We start from the raw sequence: 17,711 nt of genomic DNA, 5'->3' as shown, positions 1-17,711 counted from the left end.
TAGCGTAAGCGAAAAATATCGATTCCCAAATAACGAAAAGCCAAATCGAAAAAAGACACAAATGAGCAATAGCACGACCAGAGAAATGTGATACGAGAAAGTGTGTTTGAAAATCGAAAATTTGTCACCTTTATTTAAAAAATTAAAGGACTACCGCAAATTCCAAAATCCCTTGTTTCACTTGCGTACGCATATACATACGTAGGTTGCTATATATATTTCTGACCTAATAATGTAAATAGGTATATTTATCAACGAAAAATTTTTTTTTTTTTTGTCGATTGCTGTTTTGTTTCGGGCTCATACGCCTAGATCCATGATTCATCACCTGTGACGATCTTATAAACGTCTTTTGAAGCACCGCGATCGTATTTTTTCAGCATTTCTTTACACCAATCCACACGAGCCTTTTTTTGAGCGATTGTCAAATTGTGCGGGATCCAACGAGAACAAACCTTTTTTACGGCCAGGTGTTCTTGCAATATCGAATGATGCTGATGGGAGAAATGCATAGGCATGCCTTTATCTGAAGGTATGTTACATGACGGTCTTGCATTATCAGTTCACATACGGTATCGATGTTTTCTGGCACAACGGCTGTTTTTGGACAACCTTCAAGAAATTCCCCTTTGAGCGAGCGTCGGCTACGATTGAATTCGTTGTACCAGTTTTTCACAGTGCTATTGGATGGTGCTTCATAGCCATACAAAGATTTTAGTTCATCGATGCACTCTTGTCGTGATAATCCACGTCGAAAGCTGTGAAAAATGATCGCACGAAAATGTTCACGAGTTAATTCCATTTTTTGGCCGAGATGAATTTTTTAATTCCCTGAAAATAAAACAATTCACGATTAAATGACAAAACGTTCTGAGTGCTGTTATGCTTAAAAATGTCAAACTTTCCAATGGAAATGTCAGATTGCACCTGGCAACACTTAGTGTTGCCCTAGGCCAGAATATATATATATAGCAGCCCTCGTATATGGGCGTATGTTTATTGCATTTAATTATGTATATGTTTATTTATATATGTATGTTATACATATGTATATATATACATACAAGGTCTGTCGCAAAAGAAACAGGACTGTTAAAAAAAACAACAAAAAATTAATATTTTTCAAAAGTTATATTTTTTTATTCAAAGTAGTTTCCTTGAGCTTCGATACAGCGTTTAGCCCGGTCAATTAGCATTTCAAATGAGTATTTAAGGTCATTTTTCGGATTGCTCTTGAGAATATCGGTCGTCGCCTTTTGGATAGCTGAAATGTCCTGAAACCAGTGTCCTTTCATGGGCAAATTAAGTTTTCCAAATAGGTAAAAATCACAGGTTGCCAGATCAGATGAGTAGGGTGAGTGATTAATGGTTAATATGGAGTTTTTTGTTAAAAAAAATCAGTAACAAGCGTCGACCGATGACACGGCGCATTATCGTGCAACAGGCGCCAGGACCCTGCCTCACGGTATTGTGGTCGAGCACGACGAATGCGTGACAAAAGACGCTTCATAATACCAAGGTAAAATACAGCATTAATCGTTTGGCCAAGTGGGACGAACTCTCGGTGTACAATACCTTCGGAATCGTAAAAACAAATCAGCATTGTCTTTATTTTTGACTTCTGAAGACGACCGACTTCTGATCGCCACAGAGGTCCTCACGACCTTGCACATTACTACGGGATAGGCACTGATCACCATACACTTTTTTCATCATTTGAAATGTTTCAGTAAACGTTTTCCCAAGTTTAAAACAAAATTTAATATTTGCTCTTTGTTCAAAATGCATTTTACGACCGATGACCAAAAGCTGCTGTCACTTTTTGATCGATAACATCGATTATAGTTATCCAATTGTCTTAAAATTTTTAAGAAATGTCAACAAGAGATCAAATTTGTATTTCATATACTCACCAATAGGTGGCGCCACCAGAAACAGTTATATTTAAAAAGTTCTGTTTCTTTTGCAACAGACCTTGTATATGTGTATTTATATGAACGTGTCAATATAATAGAAAGTGAAAAAAGGGAGAGCCAAAAACTGAATGTGTACACTTATGTTTATTTTAATTTTATTTGTATGTGTTTTCGTTTTATTTTTTGTTTGCACTGCTTTCAGTAATTCGCACTCGTTACCTGGTGCGTTGATAGCACAAACATACATTTTTTTAACGTTTTAGGACGGCTCCTCTGGTTAATTACCAAGTTAAACACTTTGGTACGATTTTTTATGGAATTCACTGTACCCTTTGCGTATGTACATATGCAAGTACAATCTCCTTGTGCGCAGACCTTTCCCTTTCACACTTTTTATTTATTACACTCTTTTGTATGTTTGTCACTTTGACTATGACACTATACATATGCACCTCTTGTTTTTTTGTTTTTGTTTTTCGTAGGTTTAGGAAAGCAGAGTTGGGTAAGTATTTTTGTTATGTATACTTTAGAATTGTTATTTTCAATTATTATATTTTTTTCTTTTCGTCTTTTTTGCTTTTTAGGTATCACTGCACCACACTATGTACAAGGTGCGTTCCAAAGTAAACAGGAACAAACACACAAAACAAATGGTTTTTTCAGCAAAATCAACGTAGTTTAATCAAAATAGTCTCCTTCTGCTTCAATACAGCTTTTTGCACGGTCAATAAGCACGTCGAACGAGTGTTTTAGCTTGTTGGCCGGTATTTTTTCGAAAAGGAAGAAGTCGCACGGTGGAAAATAAGAAGAATACGGGGGAGTGGTTAATGCTTAAATGTGATTTTTGGTTAAATAATCGTCCTTCGAATGTTGGATTCTGAGCAATTTTTGGTCGTCAGTCAATTTGTGCGGAACAAACCGTGCACACACCTTTCGTAAGCCCAAATGTTCGGTCAAAATGCGATAAATCGATGTTTTAGAGATGTTCAATTCCATTTCCATGAATTTCAATGATGGTTTCGGCACAGTTTCGATTCAATTTCCGGTGATCACGGATTTTGATTGACATGTTGATCGTCATTTATGTCCTCACGACCACTTTGAAAACGTTGAAACCACTCGTGCACTCTGCTACGGGATAGGCAATCATCGCCATAAACTTGTTTCATGAATTGAACCGTTTCGATGAAAGTTTTACCAATTTTAAAACAAAATTTAATGTTGGCTCTTTGTTCGGAGATCATTTTCGCACCGATAGCACAAACATACTGACACGTAAAACGAAATAGCTTCAGTTCTAACGCACCAGTCGACATATAGATAGCGCCACCAGGGGGCGCTAGATTCGAAAGGTCCTGTTTACTTTGGAACGTACCTTGAATTATTTTATTAACTTTTTGTTCACTTTGTGCAATGTATATAATTTTCGTTGTGGCACTTTTTGTTGTTTCGTATTTGTTAATGTCACTGCACTTCTGACACTTCACTTTTGCACATATGTAGATATGTATGTATGTATTCTTGTATTAATTTTTTATTTTTTTATGTCCTTTTTATACTCTCGCAACAAAGTTGCTAAGGAGAGTATTATAGTTTTGTTCACATAACGGTTGTTTGTAAGTCCTAAAACTAAAAGAGTCAGATATAGGGTTATATATACCAAAGTGATCAGGGTGACGAATAGAGTTGAAATCCGGATGTCTGTCTGTCCGTCCGTCCGTCCGTGCAAGCTGTAACTTGAGTAAAAATTGAGATATCATGATGAAACTTGGTACATGTATTTCTTGGCTCCATAAGAAGGTTAAGTTCGAAGATGGACAAAATCGGCCCACTGCCACGTCCACAAAATAGCGGAAACCGAAAACCTATAAAGTGTCATTACTAAGCCATAAATAAGGATATTAAAGTGAAAGGACACAAAGGATCGCATTAGGGAAGGGCATATTTGGATGTAATTTTTTTGGAAAATCGGGCGTGGTCCCGCCCCCCACTAAGTTTTTCGTACATATCTCGGAAACTACTATAGCTATGTCAACCAAACTCTATAGAGTCGTTTCCTTCAGGCATTTCCATATGCAGTTCAAAAATGGAAGAAATCGGATAATAACCACGCCCACCTCCCATACAAAGGTTATGTTGAAAATCACTAAAAGTGCGTTAACCGACTAACAAAAAACGTCAGAAACACTAAATTTTACGGAAGAAATTGCAGAAGGAAGCTGCGCAGAGGCTTTTTTTAAAAATTGAAAATGGGAGTGGCGTCGCCCACTTATGGACCAAAAACCATATCTCAGGAACTACTAGACCGATTTCAATGAAATTCGGTATATAAGATTTTCTTAACACCCTGAGGACATGTACGAAATATGGGTGAAATCGGTTCACAACTACGCCTTCTTCCAATATAACGCTATTTTGAATTCCATCTGATGCCTTCTCTGTATAATATATACGTATACATTAGGAACCAATGATGATAGCGGAATAAAACTTTACACAAATACGGTATTTGAAAAATATGTAAATGACGGATAATGAAATCTCGATTATCACTTTATCATGCGAGAGTATAAAATGTTAGGTGACACCCGAACTTAGCCCTTCCTTACTTGTTTAGGTTTTGTTTTATGTTTCTTTTATATGTTTAATTTTTATTTGTTTTCACTTCACAAGGCTGAAAACCGAAAAGTATTAAACAGGCAATTGGTACCGAAAATAATAACGAACACTAATATATGTTTCTGTAGGTTAAAAATTTTAACTTTATTTTTTTTTAAGTCTTAAATGCACGCACGCATGTCCCTTCTCAGGCGCCATGAAATTTCTAAAGCTTTTTTGAGACACGAAAAGTTACTTTAAATTTGGATGCGCGATTAGAAATTAAAAACTACCAATTGCCTGTCTCGAAAGAAGTCAAATTAAAATAGCCGACAAATTAAAACACGTGCGTACGGTTTCACGGTTCAATTCAAAGAGAGTTCTTTATTCCGTTTGATGGTATCGCTTAGCCTGTATCTTAAACTAACGGCTTAATCTAGTGGTAATGAAAGTATGTGCTACAAAATGGGTAAGTAACTATCTTTCGTTAAACATTGTACTAGCTTATGTTAATATAAGTATTAAGGTAAGTATTAGATTAGTATTATGAATGCATTATTAAGGTAAGTATTTTATAAAATTGGGTTTCTTAATTTAATTTTTAATAATTTAATATTCAATATTTTACAATTTTTTGAATTATTCTTGTTTTAGATATAAATATGTCACTTGACGCAACAGCTCTGAAAAGGCCTATTGCGCAACAATTTACGTACGCACTCAGTATGATTACAAAATATCTTTACATCTTTTGGTAGCAAAAGCCAAAGTTGCACCCTTGAAGACGCTAAGCCTACCACGGTTCGAACAGAATAGTGCAGCGGATCTAGGGACAAGAGGCTACAAACCACTTTACCTCACCAGCACTAAACTCTGGTGAAACAGTTCTATGTGGCTGACAGAATCACAAGAATTCTGACCAAAGTCTCCCGCTCGCAATATCTTAGCTCCTCCTGAAATTCGGAAAATTAAAAATTTGTATATCACTCCAGATAAGTATGATATTCTACATATACCCAAACTCCATATTTCAGTCGAGAGAAATTAAACTTGCTCTAAAGACGATCTCGAAAGGGGAAGCTCTCTTCTCGTCTAAACCCCATTCTTGAACGCCAAGGGCATAATATGGGCAAATGGTAGACTAGCGAGCTCCAGCCTTAGTTACAATGAACAACATCCCATCATTATTCCTGAGAAATCCCGTTTCACTTCTTTATTTCTAGTATATCTCCATCAGTTAACACTGCATGGTGAGCCTCGCTTGATGCAACAAATGGTCCGACAAGAATTTTACATACCGCGACTAAAGCCACAAATCAAATAGGTGATTTTTATGTTTAAACAATGCACTATGTACAAACACAAAATGCGTGCGCAGATCATGCCAGCTTTACCACCTGAACGCTAAAATTATAATCTACCCTTTACCATTACTGGTGTTGGTTTTGCTGGACCTTTTCAAATAAAGACCTCGGTGTTAAGGTCTTCCTCATTTAGAAAAGGGTATGTGGCTGTCTTTGTATGTTTTACGACAAAGGCAATACACATCGAGCTTTGTTCAGATCTGAACAGACGACGCGGATTTCCTTCAAAGATTTAGATCGACAATGGAAAACCTTTATCGGAGCTCAAAGAACCACAGAGAAAAAGTTTATAAACTTCATGAAATAAGTCTCCCCTGAATTTGTCGAAAAGTACATATGCACCTCAAGGGATCGATTGGCAGTTTATACCTCCATGTTATCTACAAATGGTCGGACTTTGGCAATCAGCAGTAAAAAGCTTTAAGTACCATTTAAAGAAAACGGCACGTAATTCATTTATGAGGAGTTTACTACACTACTCGTATCGAAGCCAAACTAAAATCACGACCCATATCGCCACTCTGGCAAGATTCCTCCGAGTTAACAGCTTTTACAACTGGTCATTTATTAGAGAAGCTCCACTTCCCGCTATCCCTGAGACAGATGGAGACTCACTCAGTTTAATAAACCGATGGGAAAGAATCAAAATTCTCTATCATGAATTCAACCATAGATGGAAGTAAGACTACCTCAAAGATCTCCATAAGAGATATCGGTAAAAAACGATCCAGAATGAACCAAGCAAGAATGAATGCGTTATCATACAGGAGAGGCATTCCTCCAACCGAATGGCGTTTAGGCCGTATTGAAAAGGTCCATCGGAGCGATGGTCACATTAGACTAGTAGATGTCCGAACACAAATTGGCATACTAACTCGACCATTAGTAATATTGTGTTTCCTTCCAAACACTGAAGAACCGATAACACAAACGCCGCGAAATCAAACGCATAAATATAATCAAAATCGGGATTGCTGCGCCTAGAGCATCACCTTCACCCATCGCCGCACCAAGGACATCAAGGTCTTGAGTCCGCCAAGCTAAGCATCTGCTGCAGCACATAAGGATGCAAATGAGGATAAATTTGAAGAGAATTTGCCTCCACGATGCAGCTTATGCCATCGACCACGCGTTCTGAAGAGGTGCACCATCTTTAAAAGTATGAAGCACGCTCAACACCAACAAATCGCCAGAGCACACGACCATTGCATGAATTGCTTGGCAGACACCCACACCATATTCGAATGCCTAACGGGTCATGCCAATATTGTCAACGCTCTCATCATATCCTGTTTCACCGATTCCCCCGCCGAGTCAAAAAAAGTATCAGGCACAGACAACACGGAGATCCCGTCCAGCGCTGGAGAATTCACCATTCCAGGCGCAGCAGAAGAGCGTAGTCGCGGCCAGACTTCTAGGCGATAAATCCGCCTAGGGTGGCCGGGATGTTCATGCGACATTTGATCTTGCGATATTTTGATACATACAACATCACACGACCCAATGCAACACAACATATCATCCACACAACCACAACACATCATACCAATAACCAACCACATTACACACCAATAATTCGTTCTTCCACCACCCACAACCAATAGAAAAGGATTTGTCAGATCAGAATGGGTCTATTTTTTCAATTTATCCGTGACCTCAAAGGTTTTCGCCGTTTGTACGTGCGTTAAAGTAACGTTGGTAAATAAGGTTCCTTTTATCCATATATGTTTTAAGCTGCATCCACTTAAAGTGTTAGGAAAAAGTGAAAACTAAAGTATTAATAATAAGAACATTTTGTACAATTACAAAAATAATATAAATGCATTTAAAAATATAATTATTCATTATTGAAAGTGTAACATAGTCATTTCTTTATTTCCGGAAATTTATTGTGTTTATATTCAACATTGCAAGGTGAGTATATTACTGATATCGGGGGGATCCAAAAAAAATATAATTTATGTGTTTTTTTTTGAAGTTATACTTCTTATACGAGTTGGGATTCGAACCTACGTACCTACGTGCTCGTCGTAACCTTTGAAGCGCTTACCACCTCGACCACCATTGACTCCTGTATTGCGTTGTCCTAATTATGGTTTGGTTATGCATGAAAGAAATATACAATGGATCGCCGGTTGTTACCTCTTTCCTTGCTGCTGCTGCGCATATGTATGTTTGTATGCTTGTGCATTATTGAAGTTATGCTTCTTTTTCTTTCGTTTGTCTTTCATTTCTGCGAATTCTCAACTATTTTGCGTATATTTTGGTTGAAATACTCTGCGTTGGCCGTTGAAAAATTAAGGCTATACTTTACAGGATCATTTCTGTAGTTAGTCTTCATTTAAATTTTTTGGAAATCGACCCGCGATTACGAGGTATATCGTTTTATCTGACAGCGTGAGGTTTATATATTGTGTTGTGGCATATTAGAAATGATGTTTCTTCGAAAATCGCTCGCTTACAACGGATAAAATGACTTCTGAGTGGTGATTTTAATGAATAAATTCCAAGGTTTTACGCAAAAATAATGCGGCCAATAAGTACAGTACGCTTATGTATGCTTGCGCATTATTTTTCTTTCGTTTGTCTTTCATTTTTGCGAATTCTCAACTATTTTATGCGACTTTATTTCTTTCGTCTCTCTTTTTTTTTTGTGCGAATTCTTTGAATTTCTGAACGCGCACATGCCTATACATACATACATTCATATGAGCATGTGCAGATACACAAGATAGGATAGAAAGATGTATGCCTTTTAACATCGTATACTATACTAATAAATATTTTTCGTACTAATAGAAATTAAATTTATCACAGCAATATTATGTATATGTATATTAGGTATATTGCTGTGATAAATTTAATTTCTATTAGTAAGAAAAATATTTATTAGTATAGTATTACGACATTGTGACTTTTTATGTGCTTACCACCAACACCACTATTGACACTTTCGTGGCGTTGTCTTAAGTATGGTTTGGTTATGCATGTAAGAAATATACGATGGTTCAAATAATTTTGTTTAAGTATAGAAATATGCTTTTGTAGAACATTTGCTTTCGCAAACATACAGACAAATGTGCAAACGACATAATATTTGTATGATTGTTTCGCATATTGCTTCTACGCCGCAAATTTCTATACAAAAATCGACTGAAATGCATAAAAAAATAAAATGGACAACTAGGGCAAAAAATTTAAAAAAAAATTTATTGATAATTAAATATAAATGAAAATACATGTAAATTTACTTAAATTTATTAAAAAACTTATTTAAATTTATTAAGAAACTTATTTAAATTTATTGAAAAACTGCAAAGAAAAATAAAAAGAAAATTCATTTTACTTTGGCCCAGTTTTGTGCGCAATACAAATGCAACGCCACTAATGAATACAAGAAATTGACTAAACACCATGATATAAGATATACAAATTATAATATGACAACCCAATTAGAAGAGTACAAAAGAGAGATGGTTACGCTGCACGCACCTTTTTTTTATTTGGATAGGTGTGACTTTTTTCGACTCATTCCTCCAAACAACTAACTATCATTTGGACGTCTTCGCACAAGTCCACTGGATATGTTAAGCCCAAATTCGTTATTTACTTCCGCCACAATCGCTCTGTATGATTTAAAAAGATCAACCTTGCTTTTTCTGATGATGACTATCAACAAGTTCCGTTGTTTTACGCCCAGGAGCTTTGTGGATTTTTTTATTTTTGAGCAAAATCGGATTAATTTTATCATAATTAGCAATCTGTGTTGGATTTTTGCCTTTCCTGTGAAGGTCCAAAATTACACTGGTCAACAAATTTGTATTTTTTTGTGTCACATGAAAATTTATATCAAATTTTGAATATAGTAGGGCCACCAAATAATAATATATCAATGAAAAAAAATGTACACATCATCATACACATCACATCATCACCACATTTTTGTGACATCAAAACATATATTTTCGTAAAAAGTACAAAATTCAGCCACACTTACAGAATTATTTCCTAATATCTAATAGATACTTATGATTTTCTTGAATATTTGGCTTCCGGTAGGTCCCTTTTAAGTCTCCAACAATAGTCTGCTAGCATTCCTGGACTCCATTTCCCTTGATAACGCTTCTCCACTAAGGAAATGTCTTGATGGAACCTCTCACCTTGTTCGTCTCTCACAGCACCCAAATTTGCCGGAACGAAATCCAGATGAGAGTCCAGCATATGTATTTTCAAGGACATATTACACCCCAAAACTTTAAATGATATCATTAGTTCATTTATTAAATCTTTGTAATTTTCCGCTTTATGGTTACCTAGAAAATTTTGAACAACATACACAAAACATTTCCAGGCGAGTTTTTCCTGATCATTCAGTTTTTCTTCAAAGCTCTTATCCTTCATCAATTTATCAGGCCAAGCTTTATGTGCAACGGTGGTAAAAGTATGTCATCAGGGTTCACTAGAGGATCATTTTTAACATTTTTATGGCCTGGAGTTAGTGATTAACGCTTGGGCCACACTTTCTTTTTATAGTGACTTTTTCTGTCTCTACTGTCCCATTCACAAATAAAACAGCAAAATTTCGTATAACCAAGCTGTAGTCCAAGTAAAAGTGCAATGACTTTAAAATCACCACAAATTTTCCAAGCGTGTTTACTGTATTCAATTTTTTCAAGTATAAATCTCATATTTTCGTAAGTCTCTTTCATATTAGAACCATGAGCAATCGGCACTGAAGGAAGTTTGTTTTCGTTATGCAGTAACACTGCTTTTAAACTAGTTTTTGAAGAGTCAATAAACAGTCGCCAGTGACTTGGATCATATTCGAAATTTAATAAATTCATCACAACAGGAACGTTATTACAATAGACTAATTCACTTCCTTCAGAAAATTAATGTTTTATTTCATCGTCACGGCGTCGAAAATAAGAAATCTTTGTACCACGAGAAAGTAAATTCCAGTCGTTTAATCAAGACCCCAAAAGCTCAGCCTATTTTTTGGACAGATTTAGATCACGTACTAAATCGTTTAAGTCACGTTATGTCAATAAGTGCGGTTCTTTTGAAGTTGACGGTTCATAACTTGAGTCACTACCTTCAGATACCTTACTATGCTGACTGAGAACAAATTCCGGACTAGAATTCTCACTTTTTATCGATTTGGAGGCATCGGCACAGGCAGTTCGGCACTACGTAGGATGGGTCTCTTGGCGGAAGACAAGTTTGGATACTGGATAGTGTGTTTGGATTTGCTAGAAATACCTTTTGTTTGAGTCAAACAAAAATAACAATCACTTACATGATCCTTTGGTTCCGTCCAAATCATTGGTATATCAAATGATAAATGTCTAGGTTCTTGTTTGGCCCAACCTAAAAGGAGCCTCACTCACGTTACACAACATTTATGTGGAACCCAGGATATGTCTTGATTCCTCACAGGAAATTCAAAATAGTCTAAATAGCACTGTTCAATTAGTGATGTGAAATTTCGACGCCGAGATGTAAAAGTTAAATCTCCACACACATAACAAAAATTGTCCGGGTTGTTCAAACACTTTCGTGGCATATTTACGATCTAACTAATATAAATAAAATGTAATTTAGCAAACACAATAGTTACACAGTCGACTAAATGCAATTATGTAAACAAAGAAATGTATATGAGATCAGAAATGAATATGTAGCTGTCACAAGAAAACTGGATGTGATAGAAACAAAACTGTTATATATTTTTAATGAGGGTACACCAACATAAATAAAAATCATAACAAAGTTCATGTGACAAAAACAGTGTTTACCAGTGTTGTTCAGTGTTTTCGAATGCACATTTCTTCCCGTTTTGAAAATATGTTAATTTTTTTTTGTTATAGTTAAAACAGCGTCTTTTTGGCACGATTGCTAATTAATAATATTTGCACAAATAACTAAAAGTGTGCTATTTCATTGTCCAATCAAATTTCGTTGCTCTGCGTGTGAGAGAGCAACAACAAAAAAGTAAGTATGATAACGTTATAAGTTGTGGAAGTCAAGCCATACACTAACGTGGGAATTTGTTAGGATTCATTTACTCGATAAAACTGAAAACTTATTTGAATAACTTATATTAAGTGTTCTATTTCTCTGTCCATGACTGTATATATTCTATCGCTCGTTTTACTCATTGATGCGAAAGAAACGTTTGATTCCATAAAATGTAAAATTTCAAATATATGCAGATAGCTTATCCTTCTTCTTCTTTACTGCCGTAGACACCGCTTACGTGGTTATAGACGAGTTAACAACAGCGTGCCAGTTGTTTCTTCTTTACGTAGTGTGGCGCCAATGAGAGACTCCCAGCGAAGCCAGGTCCTTCTCCACCAGATCTTTCTTTCCTTCCCAGGCGGGTACTGCGTCGAATACTTTCAGAGCTAGAGTGTTTTCGTCCATTCGGACGACATGACCTAGTCAGCGTAACCGCTGTTTAATACGCCGAACTATGTCAATGTCATCGTATATATCATATAGCTCATTGTTCCATCGAATGCGATATTCGCCGTGGCTAATGCGCAAAGGACCATAAATTTTTCGCAGAACCTTTCTCTCGAAAACTCCGACTCATCAGATGTTGTCATCGTCCATGCCTCGGCACCATATAGCAGGACGGGAATAATGAGTGACTTATGGAGTTTGGTCGAGAGAGGATTTTAATTCTCAATTGCCTACTCAATCCCGAAGTAGCACCTGTTGGTAAAAGTTATTCTGTGTTGGATATCGAGGCTGGCATTGTTGTAGTTGTTAATACTGGTTGGAAAAGATACGAAATTGTCTACGACTTCGAAGTTATGGCTGTCATCAGTGACGTGGGAGCCTAGCCGCGATTGCGACGACTGTTTCTTTGATGGCAGGAGATTTTTCGTTTTGCCCTCGTCCACTACCAGACCCAATTGCTTCCCTTCCTTATCCATTTTGGAGGTAGCAGAATTAATGGCGTTGTTGGTTGTTAATGCCAATGATATCAATATCATCGGCGTACGTCAGCAGCGGTACGCTCTTATAGAACATGATGCCTTCTCTATTTAGTTCTGCAGCTCGAATTATTTTCTCCAGAATTAGTTTGAAGAATTCACACGAAAGAGAGTGGCCTTGCCTGAAACCTCCTTTGGTATCGAAAGGCCCGAAAAGGTCCTTCCTGGTCACGACGGAGCTTTTGGTATTGCACAACGTTAGTTTACCAAATTCAGACATAGCGGCATAAAGGCAGCCCCTTTTCGTGCTGTCGAAAGCAGCTTTGAAATCAACGAAGAGGTGGTGTGTGTCGATTCTCTTATCACGGGTCTTTTTCAAAATTTGGCGCATGGTGAATATCTGGCCACACTGATAAGGTCCAATCAGTTTGTTGACAGTGAGCTTTAATCTTTCACACAATACGCTCAATAGCGATGTTGAGAAGGCTTATACTACTACGGTAGTTGGCGCAGATGGAGGGGTCTCTCTTTTTGTGGATTGGGCAGAGAACACTTAAATTCCAATCGTCAGCAGTGTTAAAAATTAATTATCAATTGATTTTAGTGAAAAGAGATCCAACCTGGACTATACTCACACCCTTTTAAATGTGATATATTTTAAATATTTTAAAACATAAAAACCAACATTAAAAAATTTGCATTCTGACTTACTTTTCTTTCTGTTTTTAATCGTAAAAAAAGCAAATTATAATTCACTATATCATAGAATTGTATCATGGGAAAACATTGGAAAAAGAAAGGTTTATGTACTAAATATCTTCATAAATATTATTAATATAATTGACAAAACTTATTTCATATTTTTATTTACTTAAATTTCAGCTCAATTTGGACCCTGGTCATTCGGTCCGCAGCACGGATTTGCTCGTATAACTAGATGGAATTTAGAGCGATCTCCAGAACGTTTACACAATGGTGATATTGAAGCTATTTTCTCTTTGACGGACAACGAATTCACTCGTTCTATGTGGAATTATCAGTAAGAATAAAAATAAATATTTGATTGGTCACTTTCGACTTCAATTGTTCGGTTAGCATAAAAATTAATTACGTTCAATTTTATTTTGCTGTCTTCCTCTTCCTCTGCTTCCCCCGGCGGGTATTGCGTCGAATACTTTCAGAGCTGGAGTGTTTTCGTCCCTACGTACGACATGATCTCGGCAGCGCAACCGCTTTCTTAATTCGCTGAGCTATGGTCAATGTCGTCGTATATCTCATACAGCTCATCGTTCCATCGAATATCCTTTAAATCTTTCGCAGAACCTTTCTCTCGAAAACTCGTAACGTCGACTCATCAGATGTTGTCATAGTCCATGCCTCAGCACCATATAGCAGGACGGGAATAATACTCATAGAGTTTGGTTTTTGTTCGTCGAGAGAAGACTTTACTTCTCAATTGCCTTCCCCTTCTAAAGTAGCACCTGTTGGCAATAGTTATTCTGTGTTGGATTTCGAGACTGACATTGTTGTTGCTGTTAATACTGGTTCCAAGATAGACGAAATGATCTACAACTTCGAAGTTATGACTGTCATCAGTGACATGGGAGCCTAGTCGCGAGTGCGACGACTGTTTATTTGATGACCCGAGAGATAGTTTGGTATTACTCAACGTCAGTTTACACAGCTGTATTAGTTTTGCGGGGATACCAAATTCAGACATCGCGGCGTAAAGCCAGCTTCTTTTCATGAAGTTAAAAGCAGCTTTGAAATCGACAAAGAGGTGGTGAGTGTCGATTCTCCTTTCATGGGTCTCTTCCAAAATGTGGCGCATAGTGAATATCTGGTCGGGTTGTTGATTTTCCTGGTCTAAAGCCACACTGATAAGGTCCAATCAGTTTGTTGATGGTGGGGTTTAACAATACCCTCGATAGAACCTTCTTTGGGATGTTTAGGAGACTTATCCCACGGTAGTTGGCGCAGATTGTGGGGTCTCCCTTTTTGTGGATTGAGCAGAGCACACTTAAATTTCAATCGTCAGGCATGCATGCGTCGGACCATATTTTACAAAGAAGCTGATATGTGCTCCTTATCAGTTCTTCGCCGTCGTGTTTGAATAGCTCGACCAGCAATCCATCAGCCCCACCGCTTTCTTGTTCTTCAGACGGGTAATTGCTATTATCTGTCTGCAAATGCGTTTCGTTTCCCTTTTCAATTCTCGGTATCTATCTATACGTGTTGTGGTCGATCGTAACGTTGCGAGATAAGCAGTTTGTTTCCTCTCCGCTGCGACACGGCACTCCTTGTCGTGCCAGCTGTTCCTTTGCTTTTTCCGAAAACTGATGGTTTCGCTGGCAGCTATGCGTGAGGAGCTTGAAATGCCGTCTCACAGTTCGCTTATACCGAGTTGTGTTCTCAGAGAGCATGAGTGCAAGTTGAGTAGAAAACTGCTCGGCTGTCTGTTGTAATTGCAGCTTCTCGACGTCGAACCTTTCTTGTGTTTGTTGACGTGCATTTTTTGCTGCACAGAGACGGGTGCGAATCTTTGCTGCAACAAGACAGTGGTTCGAGTCGATGTTAGGACCTCGGAGCAGACGCACGTCTAGAACACTGCAGAGGAGACGTATCTTACGTCTATTGCAACATGATCGCTGGTTGATAGCTATTCTATTCGGAGACAGCCAGATAGCTTTATGTATTTTCTTATGCTGGAATCCAGTACTACAGATAACCATATTTCGGGCCCCGGTAAAGTCGATCAGCCTTAACCCATTGGGGAATGCTTCCTCGTGGAGGCTGAATTTACCGACTGTTGTGTCAAAGATACTTTCCTTGCCTACCCTAGCGTTAAAGACGCCAAGCACGATTGTGATATCGTGGAGGGGCAGCTCTCATAGTTGCGCTTCAAGCGCTCATAGAAGGCATCTTTGGTCACATCGTCCTTCTCTTCCGTCGGGGCGTGGGCGCAAAACAGCGATATGTTGAGGAACTTCACTTTGATGCGGATTGTGGCTAGACGTTCATCTACAGGGGTGAATGACAGTACTCAGCGGCGGAGTCTTTCTCACAACACAAATCTCACACCGAATTTGCGCTCCTTTATATAACCACTGTAGTAAATGCTATGAGTGACCTACTCGCCTCAGTCCTTGTTCCGTCCATTGCATTTCTTATACGGCGGTGATGTCAGCCTTCACTCTAACGAGGACATCAACCAGCTGGGCAGCGATACCCTCCCATTTAAGGGACCGGACATTCCAGGTGTATGCAAATCGTTATCATTCATGCGTTTGCCATGATCGTCATCAAAACTGGAGTCTCTCATCCGAGGCTGCTTATGCTTTTTCATTGGAGACTTTTTTACGTGGCGGGTCCCAAACCCAGTACACAACCCTTCGGAGGGAATGTTACCGGACCGGAGGCATATGTAAAATAATCGTTTACTGCCAAGTGAATGGCAATCAGAGAACTTTCCTCAATTGCGTGAACTTCTACACATGACTCCATCCTTTTATTTTATATTAGTTATATATAACTTATACGCTAATCGACATACATACATATGTGTGGTGCATAGGTTTGTGAGAAAAACGAAAATCATTATATGTAGTGTATGGGAGTTGGGGTAGTATCTATCCGATTTTATCTATTAAATATTATTTTTGCCACATACTAAAAAGATGTTTCCGGGGTTTCATTAAGGTACCTTACATGCAATCACCTATCATATGGAGTAAAGTCAGCCGGTTATTCGAAAATCCTGATATTAGTTATGTGGGGCTAGGTCAAGATTTCCCCCAATTTTATGTTACACTGTAGGTCGGAGTTATTATAATATTTGTGTTGGGCGAATTTTAGCTTTGGTGACATAGGAGATGTGTACATGCATCTTATTAGAGGGCGGGCCCATGTGCTTTTTTCAAAATTTTTTGCACACAAGTGCCCCTAGCTACAGCGTTCTATGTCAGTTATGACTCTTTACAGGTTTTCGGTTAATGGCGTTTTGTGGTCCGATTACACCTATCTACGAACTCGTAACTTTTTTAAACAACGCGCTTACCACTCACCACTTTTACTTCAGTTACAGTGGAAGGATGGGCGGGCAGATATACAATCATGCGGATTTTAACTCGTCTCATCATTCTGAATATACACTAGGGTGTTTCAAAACAAATTTTGATTTTTTTTTTCAACTCTTACCCCTTCAAATGTTAGTGATTGGCAAAAAAATCCTCCTTCAGGCCAGGCGCTGAAATTTAATTCTAAGAGGTCGCTTTTTTGGTTTTCTATTCATTTAACATAGGAATTTTCGTTTTTTCATTTAAACCAAAATTTCACCAATTAATTTTCTTTTCTCAAAAATAACCATCACATATTCAGAAAGTTGACTTCGCCACATTTTCAACAAATATCGTGCCACAACCACCTCATTCGCCTGATTTACCTTTATGTAACTTCTGGCTATTCACAAATTCACATTCATTCCGAGGACATCGTTTTGACTCAATTGAGGATATAAAACTTGAATCGAAAAAGGCTCTGATGGCCATCACGACGGAGGATTTCTCCAAGTGCTATGATAACTGGAACATTTGTTGGCATAAGTGTATTACAGCGGGAGGGGATTACTTTGAAGGAGGTGAAATGTACAAAATTCACCACAGAGTACATATACATACATATCGCTCCTTTAGATGAATAGTATCATAACATAAAGACGATTTTTAAGGCGAGCGGTTTAAAGTTTTCAATTATCTCTTATTTAGCAAATAAAAAACTAAAACTAAAATAAACACACCATACATTATTGAATATATAATACACCAGAGGACCCGTCCACGCTTCACTGTGGCTGATACATAGATAGTACTATTATTACCATCTATTTGATA

General features: G+C 37.7%; 1 protein-coding gene and 1 pseudogene across 13 annotated transcripts in view; both read left to right on the top strand.

The window, feature by feature from the left end:
* The window catches only part of LOC126764886 (RNA-directed DNA polymerase from mobile element jockey), a 224,903-nt gene that overhangs the window by 123,016 nt on the left and 84,176 nt on the right, over window positions 1-17,711 (top strand). For all 13 annotated transcript variants that reach the window (XM_050482553.1, XM_050482540.1, XM_050482549.1 and 10 more), the window contains one exon: window positions 13,705-13,861. In XM_050482553.1, coding sequence (XP_050338510.1) covers window positions 13,705-13,861 — 157 coding nt within the window. The remainder of the gene's footprint in view (window positions 1-13,704; window positions 13,862-17,711) is intronic.
* LOC126765618 (small nucleolar RNA U3) lies at window positions 8,178-8,366 on the top strand (annotated as a pseudogene).

Source organism: Bactrocera neohumeralis, unplaced genomic scaffold (assembly GCF_024586455.1).
Source record: "Bactrocera neohumeralis isolate Rockhampton unplaced genomic scaffold, APGP_CSIRO_Bneo_wtdbg2-racon-allhic-juicebox.fasta_v2 cluster10, whole genome shotgun sequence".
In the NCBI taxonomy this organism is placed as follows: domain Eukaryota; kingdom Metazoa; phylum Arthropoda; class Insecta; order Diptera; family Tephritidae; genus Bactrocera; species Bactrocera neohumeralis.
Note: the sequence above shows the minus strand (reverse complement) of the source record. Positions and strands in the feature narration are given on the sequence as shown.